General features: G+C 41.8%; 1 protein-coding gene across 1 annotated transcript; it reads left to right on the top strand.

Moving 5' to 3' along the window:
• The first annotated feature begins 2,409 nt into the window (after nt 1-2,409).
• Nucleotides 2,410-11,452, top strand: LOC115368939 (TNF receptor-associated factor 2-like). Its single transcript, XM_030065387.1, has 11 exons — nt 2,410-2,437; nt 3,115-3,324; nt 3,428-3,506; nt 6,162-6,260; nt 6,933-7,094; nt 7,209-7,283; nt 7,460-7,534; nt 7,659-8,222; nt 9,125-9,302; nt 9,402-9,550; nt 9,664-11,452. The coding sequence occupies exons 2-11, from the start codon at nt 3,137-3,139 to the stop codon at nt 9,880-9,882; spliced, it is 1,788 nt and encodes a 595-aa protein (XP_029921247.1). The 5' UTR covers nt 2,410-2,437; nt 3,115-3,136; the 3' UTR covers nt 9,883-11,452.
• Nucleotides 11,453-12,481: the final 1,029 nt, after the last annotated feature.

The following is a 12,481-nucleotide window of genomic DNA, read 5'->3' on the forward strand; positions in this document are numbered from 1 at the left end:
TGGTTTCAGGTGAGTGGCCTGTAGCACGCTCGTGCATCACAGCAGGACACACACACACACACACATTCAGTTGTTCGCAATTCTGTTGTTAGTTTCTGCTGTCAGGCCACAGCCTCAGCACAGCATCGTCGACACAGTGCTCGAGCAAGTGCACCACATTTAACAGCCCTGATGACTTGATTTGTCACCATAGCAACCAACCACAATCGCCATTTTAGGCTGTGCTTGCCAAATGGCCATGGCAAACACTGTGCTGACCGTTCCACTCAGCTGAAGTTGCATCGTGACTCTTTGCAACATGTACTGTTGTCCTGATGCCTGCCATATGTACTGTTGCACTGTTGGTCCTCATGTCTGGTGAGGTTGATTTGGGTGTGGTGTATGAGCAAATGAGTAGGTGGAGGTGTGAGCGGGTGGCACATGCGGATGTCTGTGTGTGTGTGAAGGTGCTTCAAAGTGATACTTCAGATTTTTTTTCCCGTCCAGTGGTATTTGTGTGTAAGAGATCCTCCAAGTTTGACCTGTCAGCTCCTTCCCTGTTGAGAGCTCTTCTCCAAAATGAAGTGTGCCCAGCCCAGAGAAGAACACCATTGCCAACCAAAATCACCAGCTGGTTGGCAGTTTTTGGTTCACAAGTGATTTTTGTGAGCACAGCAGTGGTGCTGCCTTCATTTTCCTACCACATTACCAATGTGAACACTTTCAAATGGCCAGCTGACAACTATCAAATAGAAGAAAAGGGAACTGGGTGTAAATATGTTTTGTCCAAAAGGTAAGGCCTCAGTGTGCACTGTGCAAGCAGGCTTTCTATCTCCAACCTGACAAAATGCAGATCTTCTTATAAGCTCACTCATTAGGTGTAACATCTTTTGTTATCAAGCTGGAAATGAGTGGGAAGCAATCAGGTAATAAAATTCAGGGTACGCAACACTATTTTTATTATGCATTTGTAAATCTTTTCAAGTCATCAAATCCCAAGTGAAATTCCAATCTCGAGTCACTGGAAGATAAGTCAAAGGCCATTTTCTCTATGTGGCAAGAATCAAATTTGCATCACTAAAGGTATGATGTGAGTCAGACTTCTGTCACCATGTTTACATGCTCACAGCGTCGGGGACTTGCACTCACATCCCAGCCATGGTTTTATCCAGGATCCAGTTGTTCACATGTTTCTTTAATGCCCTGCTTTCATGTAGCTATCCTGCAGCTGAGTGTGTCCCTCAAAAACAGGATTTGCCCAGGCCAGCTATCTCTGCCTCAGTCAGGACGGTTTACGTTACTGTCTTGGCCCTAGTGGACGAAGCTGCATCTTCTCAGGCGCTGCTGTATTATGATGTTCTGGTTGAATTCTTCCCATAATAATTTGAACGATACACGGGAGAAACATCTGGGATAAGCTGTTTACAGGCTTCAATATCCTGGCTGATATGAAGTCCAGGTTCTTAACTCTTATCCAGTGTGTGGATAAGTGTTTATGGAGCATACACAACATATGTGCCAACTCAAAAAGGATATGTATATATTTTTTTCCCAGATTATGAGGAGATTTCAGTGTGTATGTAAACACAGTAAGTATACCACTGTGAATCCCTCTCTCTGCAGTATTACCCTCTAATCTTGTAATCACTTTACATATTCACAGTTAAGTAAGCCAGTCCTCATAAATTTGGTCTATTGTTGTTTATCACTCATTTGCTATTATTGTTATTATTATTATTATTATTATTATTATTATTATTATTATTACCATTTTAAATCTTCTCTCGCTTTGGCTTTGGCCAAAAAACTGAAAATGAAATTTTTTTTTTTTTTTTTTAGGTTTTAGTTATTAAAAAGTAAAAGAATAAGAGTTTTTTTTTTCCTTCTACCGTGGAATTTATTGCGAGGGGGGAAAAAAATCATTGCACTTCCTTTTCTCTCCACATTGTCTTCCCACCTCTCATTTTCCATGCATTACATTATGTGGATGCTGTGCGTCGGGCCTATATATTTACTATGGAAAAAAAAAATCTAAATCTATTTGATCAGTTCGTGTGTGTGTGTGTGTGTGTGTGTGTGTGTGTGTGTGTGTGTGTGTGTGTGTGTGTGTGTGTGCGTGTGTGCGCGCGCGCGCGCGAGTCTTTTCTTCCGTTTGCTCATCAGCCCCCTCCAGCTCCTGCATCCCCAACCAATGATTTGCACGCCCCAACATTTTGCCTGCCTATCAACCTGCGTTCAAACCCATTGCATGACGTAACATTCAGTCTGAAAGTGCAATGGCGATACTGGACAATAACAGCCATCGCTTTTGGGTCCCACATCTATATTATGTGGCTAACGTCGGAGAAAACACACACAGCCGGCTGCGAACACAGATCTAATCTCGGGAGCGTCAATCCGCGGCGGGAGCAAAGCTTTCTCAGCCCTTCCGAGCGATGACAGCGTAGACAAACCGCAGGTGAGTCTCAGCTCAGGTAATTGCAACAGCGATCGCAGCCCTTTGCAATAAAATCGCCCCTCGCCGCTCGCAGGCTTGTGCGTCTCGGTTGAAAGGGGCGTGGCGGCGTGCCGGGTACCACTTCTGACTAAAGGATGCTGATAGCTTAGCAACAGCGGAGCGAAGAAAAGGAAGAGGGAGGGAGAGAGAGAGAGAGAGAAAAAAAAAAGACAATGGATGTGCGATTTGACAGCGTCGTTCGTGCAACTGGGTAGGCTGTGCACGCTTTGTTTGCAGAGACACGGAGCCAGTCGGCGATCGTCACTTTGTGCCAAGTCAACGACGGGGAACCGTGAATGTAGAGGCGAAATGTAAACAAAGGGATGTGGGCCTTGCTGCTGGCCTCTGAGGCATCGCCGCTGAAACGTGGGTGACCACTGCCAGGTTTTGACAGGATCATAAGAAGATGATAAGATTGTTCACTCATGCCACATCAGTATTTTAAGCCCTTGCAGCGTGGAGATGACCGTGTGGCCAGCTCACTGTTTGCTTAATGCAGTTTCTTTGTATGTGTTGCATCAAAAAGGGTAAATGCTGGCAATTTCCTGAATGTTTTTTTTTTTTTTTTTTTTTTTTTTTATCTGTGCTCAAAACCTGCAAATGCACGCCTTGACATGCATATATCGCCTCTTGTCCAGGTCTGACATATGAACAGACACCATGGCCACACAGGAACCCTCCCCTCCCTCATCGATGGAGAGCAACAAGCCCGGCTTCCCCAAGAAAATTTTGGCCAACAAGCTGGAGGACAAGCACCTGTGCAACTGCTGTAATAATATCCTCCGAAGACCATTTCAAGCCCAGTGTGGACATCGCTTCTGTTCCTACTGCTTCAACAGGACTGTGAGGTGACAGCCTAACTCTACCACATAGAAGCTGCATATTTCAAGCTATGTATTGTTTGCATGTGTTGGATTTCATTATGATCTTTCCATTGCTGTCACATTGCAGTAATGGACCTCAGAAATGCAATGCCTGTATTAAAGAGGATCTTTTTGAGGAGCCTACGTCAATTTTGAAACAAGGATGTGTGAGTATCAGTGAATTTTCTTTATTTGTCATTATGGTTTGCGCCATGTGTGCAAATACTGGGATGAGATGAAATGGGTAGTATTTCCACAAGAGGCATTTAAAATATGCAGAGAGCGGCCTTTATGTGTTTATTTGCTTGTTTGTTGGTAACATAGCCATTCACCTCTGTGGACAGCATTTCTGTATTATGGATTGCCTCTAGGATGCCTTTTAGACTTTTAAATCTCAAAGTATTTCCCAGATTTATTTCCCTGTGTGGCATTTTGGCTGCTCAGTGATGTTAAATTCAAGTGCTGAGACTTTGTGATGAGCTGAGGCTACAGTAGACCTGCATTAGAAGTCTTCACCAAGGACTAGCACCTGTCAAAAAGCATGCGGATAAGTAATTGGAATATTTACAATATATTTACACACATGGAGTATTGAAACAAGGCAGCTGACAGCTAACAGAAGACCATGTGACAATATACTCATGCATGCTCACAACTCCCGCAAGTCGAGCAAACTGACTTAGCCTATGTCGCAAATGAACAGGACAAATCTGATGTAAACAAATGGCGTAAACTGAAAACATATGGCCGAAAGAAGGACACATGGGACAAAAGGTCAGTAGAGAGCACACCAAGCGTAAATTTTGCTTCTTGGAGAGGCCACCTTTTTTTTTTTTTTTTACAGCTACTCACTCTAAAAACAAAATGAAATGCCTGTCAAATTTATCCCAAAAGCTTGTGCAGCATAATTCAAGTGTTTCACATCCAACAGACCAAAAGTTCAATATTGTTCTGGCAAAAAAAAAATGAAGCATTTTGGTGGAAGACCCTGCAACATTAGGGTGCGCACATGCTCTGAAAAAAGAATTGTTAATGAGGAAAATATAAGACATAATTAGGCAAGTGTTGCATTTTGGAATGCCCAGTGTATTCGTTTGGCTGCAAAACATTTCAATCAAGCAGCTCTAGCTAGGTCTGTTTGTCGTAATATAAAAAATTATGACACATTATCAGTTCCAAAATCCATCCAAAGTGTAAACACAAGCCAAATGTTGTTGTTCTCCTGGTCTTTAGATAAAGATACAGTACATATCGCTGTGAAAAATTTAAGCTGGAACACGGAGATTGCTAACTTTCTGGGTGTTTAGTAGTCCAGAGGAAATAATGACAAATTGATATTTTGAGGTAGACTGTTCCTTTAATCGCCTGACGTTAAGACTGTTTCCCCTTCATTCCCCTTTGTTTTCTTTTTCTTTTTGGATATTAGCAATAATGTCTTTGTCTGATTATTTTGTTTGCCAGTTTATTGAAATAGTTGACAGGCTTTTGTGTTTAGCCAGGTGTATGTGGATATTGTTAACCGACTGAGTGATGATTTCCCAGCTGGGGGAGGTTTTGCTGCTGGCAAACTTGTTACTCAGCTCAAGGACATGACGAGCAGTGAGAAGTGAGCCCTCCTCGGTCGCCACTGACAACAAAGACAAGGATTTCATCTGTCAGGCGTCACCGTGTCCACTGATTGTTCAGCTGCATGGTGAAATCCTGCATCATGCTATCAAAAATTCAGGATGAGTCAACTGTGATTGAGGAGGCCGGCGTGTGCGCGGCACCGGCACGACTGTGACATTATTATGAGGACGAGCCCACCTCCCACTCCACCCGCCCACGTTGCTCTCCCTGCATTGTTTCCTCACTTGCCTGCCATTGAAAATGAATTCAGCCCCGATCTCAAAAGCCCCTAAAGCTAACTACATTAGCCTCTGATATTTGCTGGCCTCATCACGCTGCCGTGGCATTAAAATACCATGTGCTTCATTTTATTTAACCTTGATGTAGCATTAACAATAACATTAAGCCAATCAAGCTATTATAATGTAGATATGTGCCATATTGAAGCCATTTTGGCAAATCCATGATATCTAATGTCTCAAGCTGAGCCACTAGATACTAATCTATTTGGCCGAAGAGGGCAATGCAACCAGCTTTCACCCACTTTCTCATCACCAGGATGTAGTGTTGATTATAGTAGCATTTCAATATTAATTGAAATCACTGACTTATTATTGAACAGAGTTATTATATTTGTTTTGGACGAAGTTGATGAACTTGTAGTTGCTGCCACTCGATAAGCCCAGAAGTGACCAGAGTGAGGGACAATCCATCACTCACAATGGGGCTTTGCTGTTAATGCATGGATGTGAATAGGATCCAAACCTGCAGTGTGGACATTCAGCCTTTTGTTCATCCCATTGTGCATGTCTTTCACAGAAATACATGGTATCAATACTATGTAGATGGCCTTGTTGTTTTTCAGTAGATCACCTCAGTAGCATATGTATTTGATGATCATCTAATAAAGTCTTATGGTTTTGAGATATGCCAAATGAACATCTGAGTTCTCAGTAAAATTTTAGATATTATGCATTTGGGCTACTTAGACTGAGGACAGACAGAGAGAATTGTATGGGACTGCTGGCCCAAAGATTGTCCGATCACAAGTGCTACTATCACTACTGCTGCTACAAAACACTGTCATAGATTTCTAATAGATTTGTGAAAGAGTGTTTGTATTTTATAGCAAGATGCATTTTCATGTACTCTTGCCCATCACTGATGAATGCATGACCTTCCCCCTTTCATTCTTTCTTTCTTTCTTTTTGCAGGCATTTCCTGATAATGCAGCTCGCCGGGAAGTTGAAAACTTAGCGGCTGTTTGTGTCAATGAAAGTTGCACTTGGAAAGGCACTATAAAAGAGTATGAGGTGAAGTATTTTTTTTAATAATTTGCTTTAATGATTCTTGAAATTATAAATGAAAACAATGAAATCCTTTAACCCTTTATAGGGCAAGTGACTATTTTTGGTAATTTCAGAAATTTTACATATCAGGCCCATCCCCTGTCTCAGTTAGTTCAATAATCATTTGGTCTTCACCCAGCCAATCAGCAAAGATCGCTCTACATCCCAGGTCACATGATTGTGGCATTTGACCAATCTCAATGGCTTTGATTTTCTATTACAAAATGAAAATTTTAGAAAAATTTTATAGAAGTAATAAAGTCCTGTCATGTTCTCTAATAACAGTCTAGGGTTGTTTTTTTGAATTTCAAAGTATTTCAATGAGTGCCCTAAAAATGGTTAAAGATCGATATAGAATCAAGTTGTGATTGTTTATTCATCTAATATCTATCTATCTATATCCATCCATCTGGTAATTTATTTGTACTGGCCTGCGTCCATCTTTGGTAACACATAATATTGAGTGCCAGCGATGTAAAATGTGCTATATTGCCATATTCTAGGAACACATTTCCTGCACATTTCTAGCTCAGCCCCACCTTGCTGATCTTCTTAGACACTAAAGAGTCCCCCCACTGAGGTAGCCATGCTGTAAAGGCTGCCACAACCACTCAACTTAAGCTTCATTTTCTGCAGCTGAACCATGAGGGGAAATGTGAGTTTATGATCATCCCCTGTCCTTCCTGTAAAGAACGAATCCGCTTCAATGAACAAGAACGCCATAACGAGCGAGAGTGCCCAGAGAGAACACTCAACTGCAAGTACTGCAAGGAGCCATTTCACTTCAAAAACATCAAGGTTAGAAATAATTTATTAAAACTCAAGATGCTAGGCTTTTGGTTTGTGCTGAAGGTTGCAGCAGTGCTTGTGTGTCATAGCAGCAGAGCAAAGGAACATTTACAATTCTTTTAGGCACATGACGAGATATGTCCCAAGTACCCAATGATCTGTGAAGGCTGTGCCAAGAAGAAAATACCAAGAGAAAAGGTAAATCCATATCGACTAAACAAAAGGCAGAAAAAACATTTTTACTGGGAACATTTTTCTAACAAGCAGAAACATGAATTATAGAGTGTAGTTCTGCATAGCTAATGTATACCAGTGCAATAATGTCAGGGGATAGTGGTGAGAATATTTGATAATGTGTCTTGTATTTTTCCTAGTATGTGGACCATATTAAGTTCTGCAGCAAATTCAGAACTCCATGTCGATTTCATGTTGTGGGATGCGATATGTCTGTAAGTAGATCTCAAATATTTGGATATCCTGGTTCACAAATCTATAAAAGTCAGTCAGCCCTGTGCTCATTTTCACTGCTGCTCCCATCTCATTCTCTACCCCATGTCTCATGTTTTTCTGAAGGTGGAGAAGGAAAAGATCCATGACCATGAGCGTGCCTGTGCCTACGAGCACCTCAACCTGTTGCTGCATTACATCATGGGCATGAAAGTGAGCATGGAGGGCCTGCAGCCCCAGGGACTGGAAGTAGCTGGACACAAACTGGTGGAACTCCACCAGTCCCTCAGGGAGCTCGAGGCCAGAGTCTCCCAGCTCAGCACCACCTCCTCTGGGCCTCCCGTGCAGGGGGCCGCCTCCTCCTCATCCTCCAGCTCTGGTCCCCCTGGTCCACCTGTTTCAGCTCCATTGCCCCCTCCTCCCACCCTGGCTCCTACTCTCTCTGTGTCTACCTCCTTCACACCCCTCCCCAGCTCAGTCGGTGCCGCTTTGGAGCTCCAGCTGCACAGCGAGAAAGCCAAAGTGGCTGAGTTGGGCCGTAGGTGTGCAGACCTCGAAGTGAAGGCTGGCACATTTGAGAATGTGGTGTGTGTCCTCAATAGAGAGGTGGAGAGGTTTGCCACCACCATGGAAGCCAGCAACCGCCAACACAGACTGGACCAGGATAAGATTGAGGCACTAAGTAATAAGGTAGAACCTGAACAGCTGGACTCTCGTTGTAAAGTGTTAAATGGGCATGTTCCTGAATCCCAGAACCACATTTGACAAATCACAAATTTGATGCACTTTGAAGTATTTTTCAGTACTCACAACCATACTCAGAGAAATTTGCCTAGGTAATTCCTGCCAAGGAAGCAATACATTTTTTTTGGTTCTTCTTTTACCACAATATGCAGATTAAACAAAAACAAGTGGTTAAATGAAACACATTTTTCTAAATGGACTGACACAAAGACACACTATGAGCAGTGAAATGAAAGTGAAAAAAATATATTTTTACTTCATAGCCCAAGATAGCAGATGTTATGAGTGTTTTTAATGGACTAGTCAGTTCAAGATGGTTCATAGTGAAGATGATTATAATTGGTGGTTCAAAGCGGGGGAGTAGTTCAGAGTGAGCATTTTGACTTGTAAAGGCAGATTTTCAGTTTACAAAAGAATGTCACTTGTCTCTTAGGGTCCATACATTTGAATAGCACACAGACAAGTGATTTTTTTTTTTTTTTATTATTTTTAAGCTGCAATTGTTGATGGCAATGGTTATTTATAGCTGTGTTAATAAGAAATTATATTTAAGGAGAAAAAAACAATTTGAGGATTTTTTTTTTTTTTTTTTTTTTTTTTACAGTTGCAGTCTAAACTGTACCACACTTCCAGTTCACACCTGTCCAATTCCAAATTTGTCTGAAATAATTTGGCTGTGAACAGACACAAATGAAAATAGTAGCCTGTCTAAACACCCTACTGTAAAACCAAACTATAGTCAACTTGAAAGTGGAGTTATTTTACAATTATTCATTTATTGTGTGCTCTATTATTAAATGAACATGGCAAATGTGTGAGGTTGCGCAAACTAAATGTTTAATTACCAGGTGCGACAGCTGGAGAGGACGGTGGGGCTGAAGGACCTGACGGTTGCTGAGATGGAGGGGCGGCTGAGGGAAATGTCTGCCACAACCTTTGATGGTGTATTTGTGTGGAGGATCTCAGATTTTACTAAGAAAAGACAGGACGCCATCGCAGGTCGAGCACCTGCCATGTTCTCACCAGGTGACCTCTCTCATCCAGACATTTTTCAGGTTATTATAGAAGGTTTATCGTCTGCAAAAGAGTCTAGCTGAGTAAGAGATGCTTTCTCCTCTCCCTCAGCTTTCTACACCAGTAAATATGGTTATAAGATGTGTCTGCGGATCTATCTGAATGGAGATGGGACAGGGCGTGGCAGCCACTTGTCCTTGTTCTTTGTGGTAATGAGGGGACTGAGTGATGCTCTGCTCAAATGGCCTTTCAACCAGAAGGTAAAGGAGCTAGAAAAAAAATGGTTCCAAGAAGTAGTCCCCATACTGGACAAACAATATTCCAACATAAGTCATCGCCCTGCTTACCATCCTCCCCGCTCTCTTTTCACCAGGTGACTCTGATGCTGCTGGATCAGAGTAACCGGGAGCACATCATCGACGCCTTCCGGCCTGATGTCACCTCCTCCTCCTTCCAGAGACCGGTTAGTGAGATGAACATCGCGAGCGGGTGTCCCCTCTTCTGCCCGCTTTCCAAGCTCGACGCCAAGAACTCCTACATCCGCGATGACACCATCTTCATCAAGGCAATCGTAGATCTCACGGGCCTCTAGATGGTTACACAGCGTGGCAGGGTTAGGCAGCAGGGCAGCACTCTGGCCATTAAGGCTCCACTTTGGCTAAATTTTGGACCCTTTAGGGCTCTGTTCAGGCATCTTACCGCCACCCTACAGCTGTAGGGAGGCAAGCGTGCTTGCGACTGTGTGCTGCATGCGGCTGCGGTTTGCTCAATCCAGGAGGCTCGGGCTTTGTCCAAACCGGTGGTCTCTGAGGGAGAATCTCTGTCATTGCTGTACATTTTGGGTGCAACAGTAATTTCTTTCCTTCTTTTTTGGTCCTTTTTTGACATCACAGCAGCGATGTTACTTTAGCTCTGCACAGTTTACAGTAGAGACACCTGAACAGGCACCAGTGCAGCATGGTCAGAGCGACGTCGAGCAGAACCAGAGATGTCAAACTGAACAGTACGGGAAGGAGTGAAACGAGTGACCGGCATCTTTTTACCTCGTGCTGTAGAAGACTTGAGGTCTTGGATTGTAGTTGTTAGAACATGAGTGTAGATTGCGCTTAGTTAACGATGTGGTCATTTTCATGTCAGTGCAGAGAGCTGGCAAAATGCTTATACTAGAGTTAGAGTGTGGCTTGATGCAAAGTATTTGCTTTTTCTCGCCAGTTTGATTGTGGATATTGTGAGCTTCTCAATGCCATTGTTGAGTAAATTTGCATAGACAAACGTGGAGTTATGTTATGAATAAGATTACAGGCCTTTTTGCGCTAAGTGCATGCAGCTAGAATTAATTGGCCTTTTAAGTGTAAAATTGCTCCTTTTTTCCATTGAGCTTTATGAAGGTTCCCTGTTTGTTGTTGAACTTGTTAGTGAATTAGCCCTCCGTGATGGTGGACATTGCCTGCATGTCTTTGGATTCAGGCATTTTACATGTAAAGTCAGTGTTGCATATGTGTCACTATTAGGGGTTGGCGGTTTTGATTGGTGGTTCGGTACATCTGTGGAAGATACAGTGGAGTTATCAGAGAGTCAGGGCAGCTTGCCAATCAAGCCTGAAGCATAAGACATACATGTGGTTTTGTCTCTGACAAACACACAAAGCTGGAGTTTTCCCCAGGATATGCTCAGTAGCTCACATCTCAACACATAGTACTGTGCCCCACCACAGATGGAGGTTAATACAGATTCCATGAAATGAAGGAATTGTTTGTTCCTTGTTTTCTGTCCATATACAGTGTATATGTGTTTCTGCTGCTCTAAGATAGAATACTGATGTGAATCAAATAAATGTCGATGCAAATATTTATGAGTTGAACATGTAGTTGAGGGGGTTGAGAGGCCGAGAGACGACGGAACGGAAACAAGAGATTGTAAAACTTGGTTGTTGGTCACAGGTCATTGTTGACATTGCAGATTGATTTTTAACGCAGCGCTGGAGAAATCTCTTTAAACCTCAGTGTTTTCTATTGTCATGATGTCACTGATTTTTCAATGAGGCACCACAAGTCATACTGACACAAAGGCGACCGTTTTGCCAAATCTGAGTATACCTGAATAACTGAGATGCTTTTTTTTTTTTTTTTTTTTTTTTTTTTTTTTTTGTATTTTTTCTATGTGTCCACCAGAGATTGCTCTTCTACCTACTTAGCATGCATGCTCAGGTTGTAAAGTTCACACTGGCCTGTTTTAAAACCAGTCTTGACCTGTATTGAAACCTCTCTGTGCATGGGAGGCTTCAATTCATATTCACTATGGAGTTTCATGTTGGTTTACTCTGTAGGCCAATTCTGAATGCATTTATTTGTATTTGTTTGGATAAAAATAAGTAATCATAGGATAGTTATTATATTGTATCTGGCTCTGCGTCCATTCAAAAGAACAGAAGCCGATACCTATATATACATAGATATATACATATACATATATATAGATAGATATTTATAGCAATTTATAACTACGTATCTTTCATATCATAATGTTGAAATATTCTATATATTCTTAGTATACACAACATGTTATATTAAACATAGTATTACTGAATACCTTATTAATTCTATATCTATATACCAACTTTTTGTTTGTCAAGATGGTTTGAACAGGCCAGGACAGCCCCTTTGTAAAATACGGACTCATTCTGTTTCTTCGAGAGTGTAAGATATGCTTTCTATCCGTCTGATTTTGATGACCACGACATTTTGGCTTGAAAGATTTCCAGAGTATCAACTGCTTTGTCACAACATCGTTTACACATGACGACTCTCGCTATCTGTAACAGAGGAGAACTGTAAAACCATTTTGAACTCTCTTGAAACATGGTGCTTTTTTCTCATTATCAAGAGCAACCCATGCATTCATCACTGCGTATCACAACCATGAGACTGATTGAACCAACGCTGGCAAGTTCATGCTACACAAACAAGTTTCTATCCCTCAATTCAAAACCTTTAGATGAATTGCAGTGTGCATGTAATAAGTACGGTTACTTCATGAACTCTTTTTTTTTTTTTTTTTTTTGCTTTGTTTGTTTTTTAAACTTGAGTCTCTATTCTTGTATTGTGCCAAAATCAATTGTTACCTCCATATACTGAAAAATGTTGTATTGCAAGCTGTAATTTGTATTCTATGCTAAAACATGGTGCCAAATA

This window comes from Myripristis murdjan, chromosome 12 (genome assembly GCF_902150065.1).
Source record: "Myripristis murdjan chromosome 12, fMyrMur1.1, whole genome shotgun sequence".
NCBI classification, from domain to species: domain Eukaryota; kingdom Metazoa; phylum Chordata; class Actinopteri; order Holocentriformes; family Holocentridae; genus Myripristis; species Myripristis murdjan.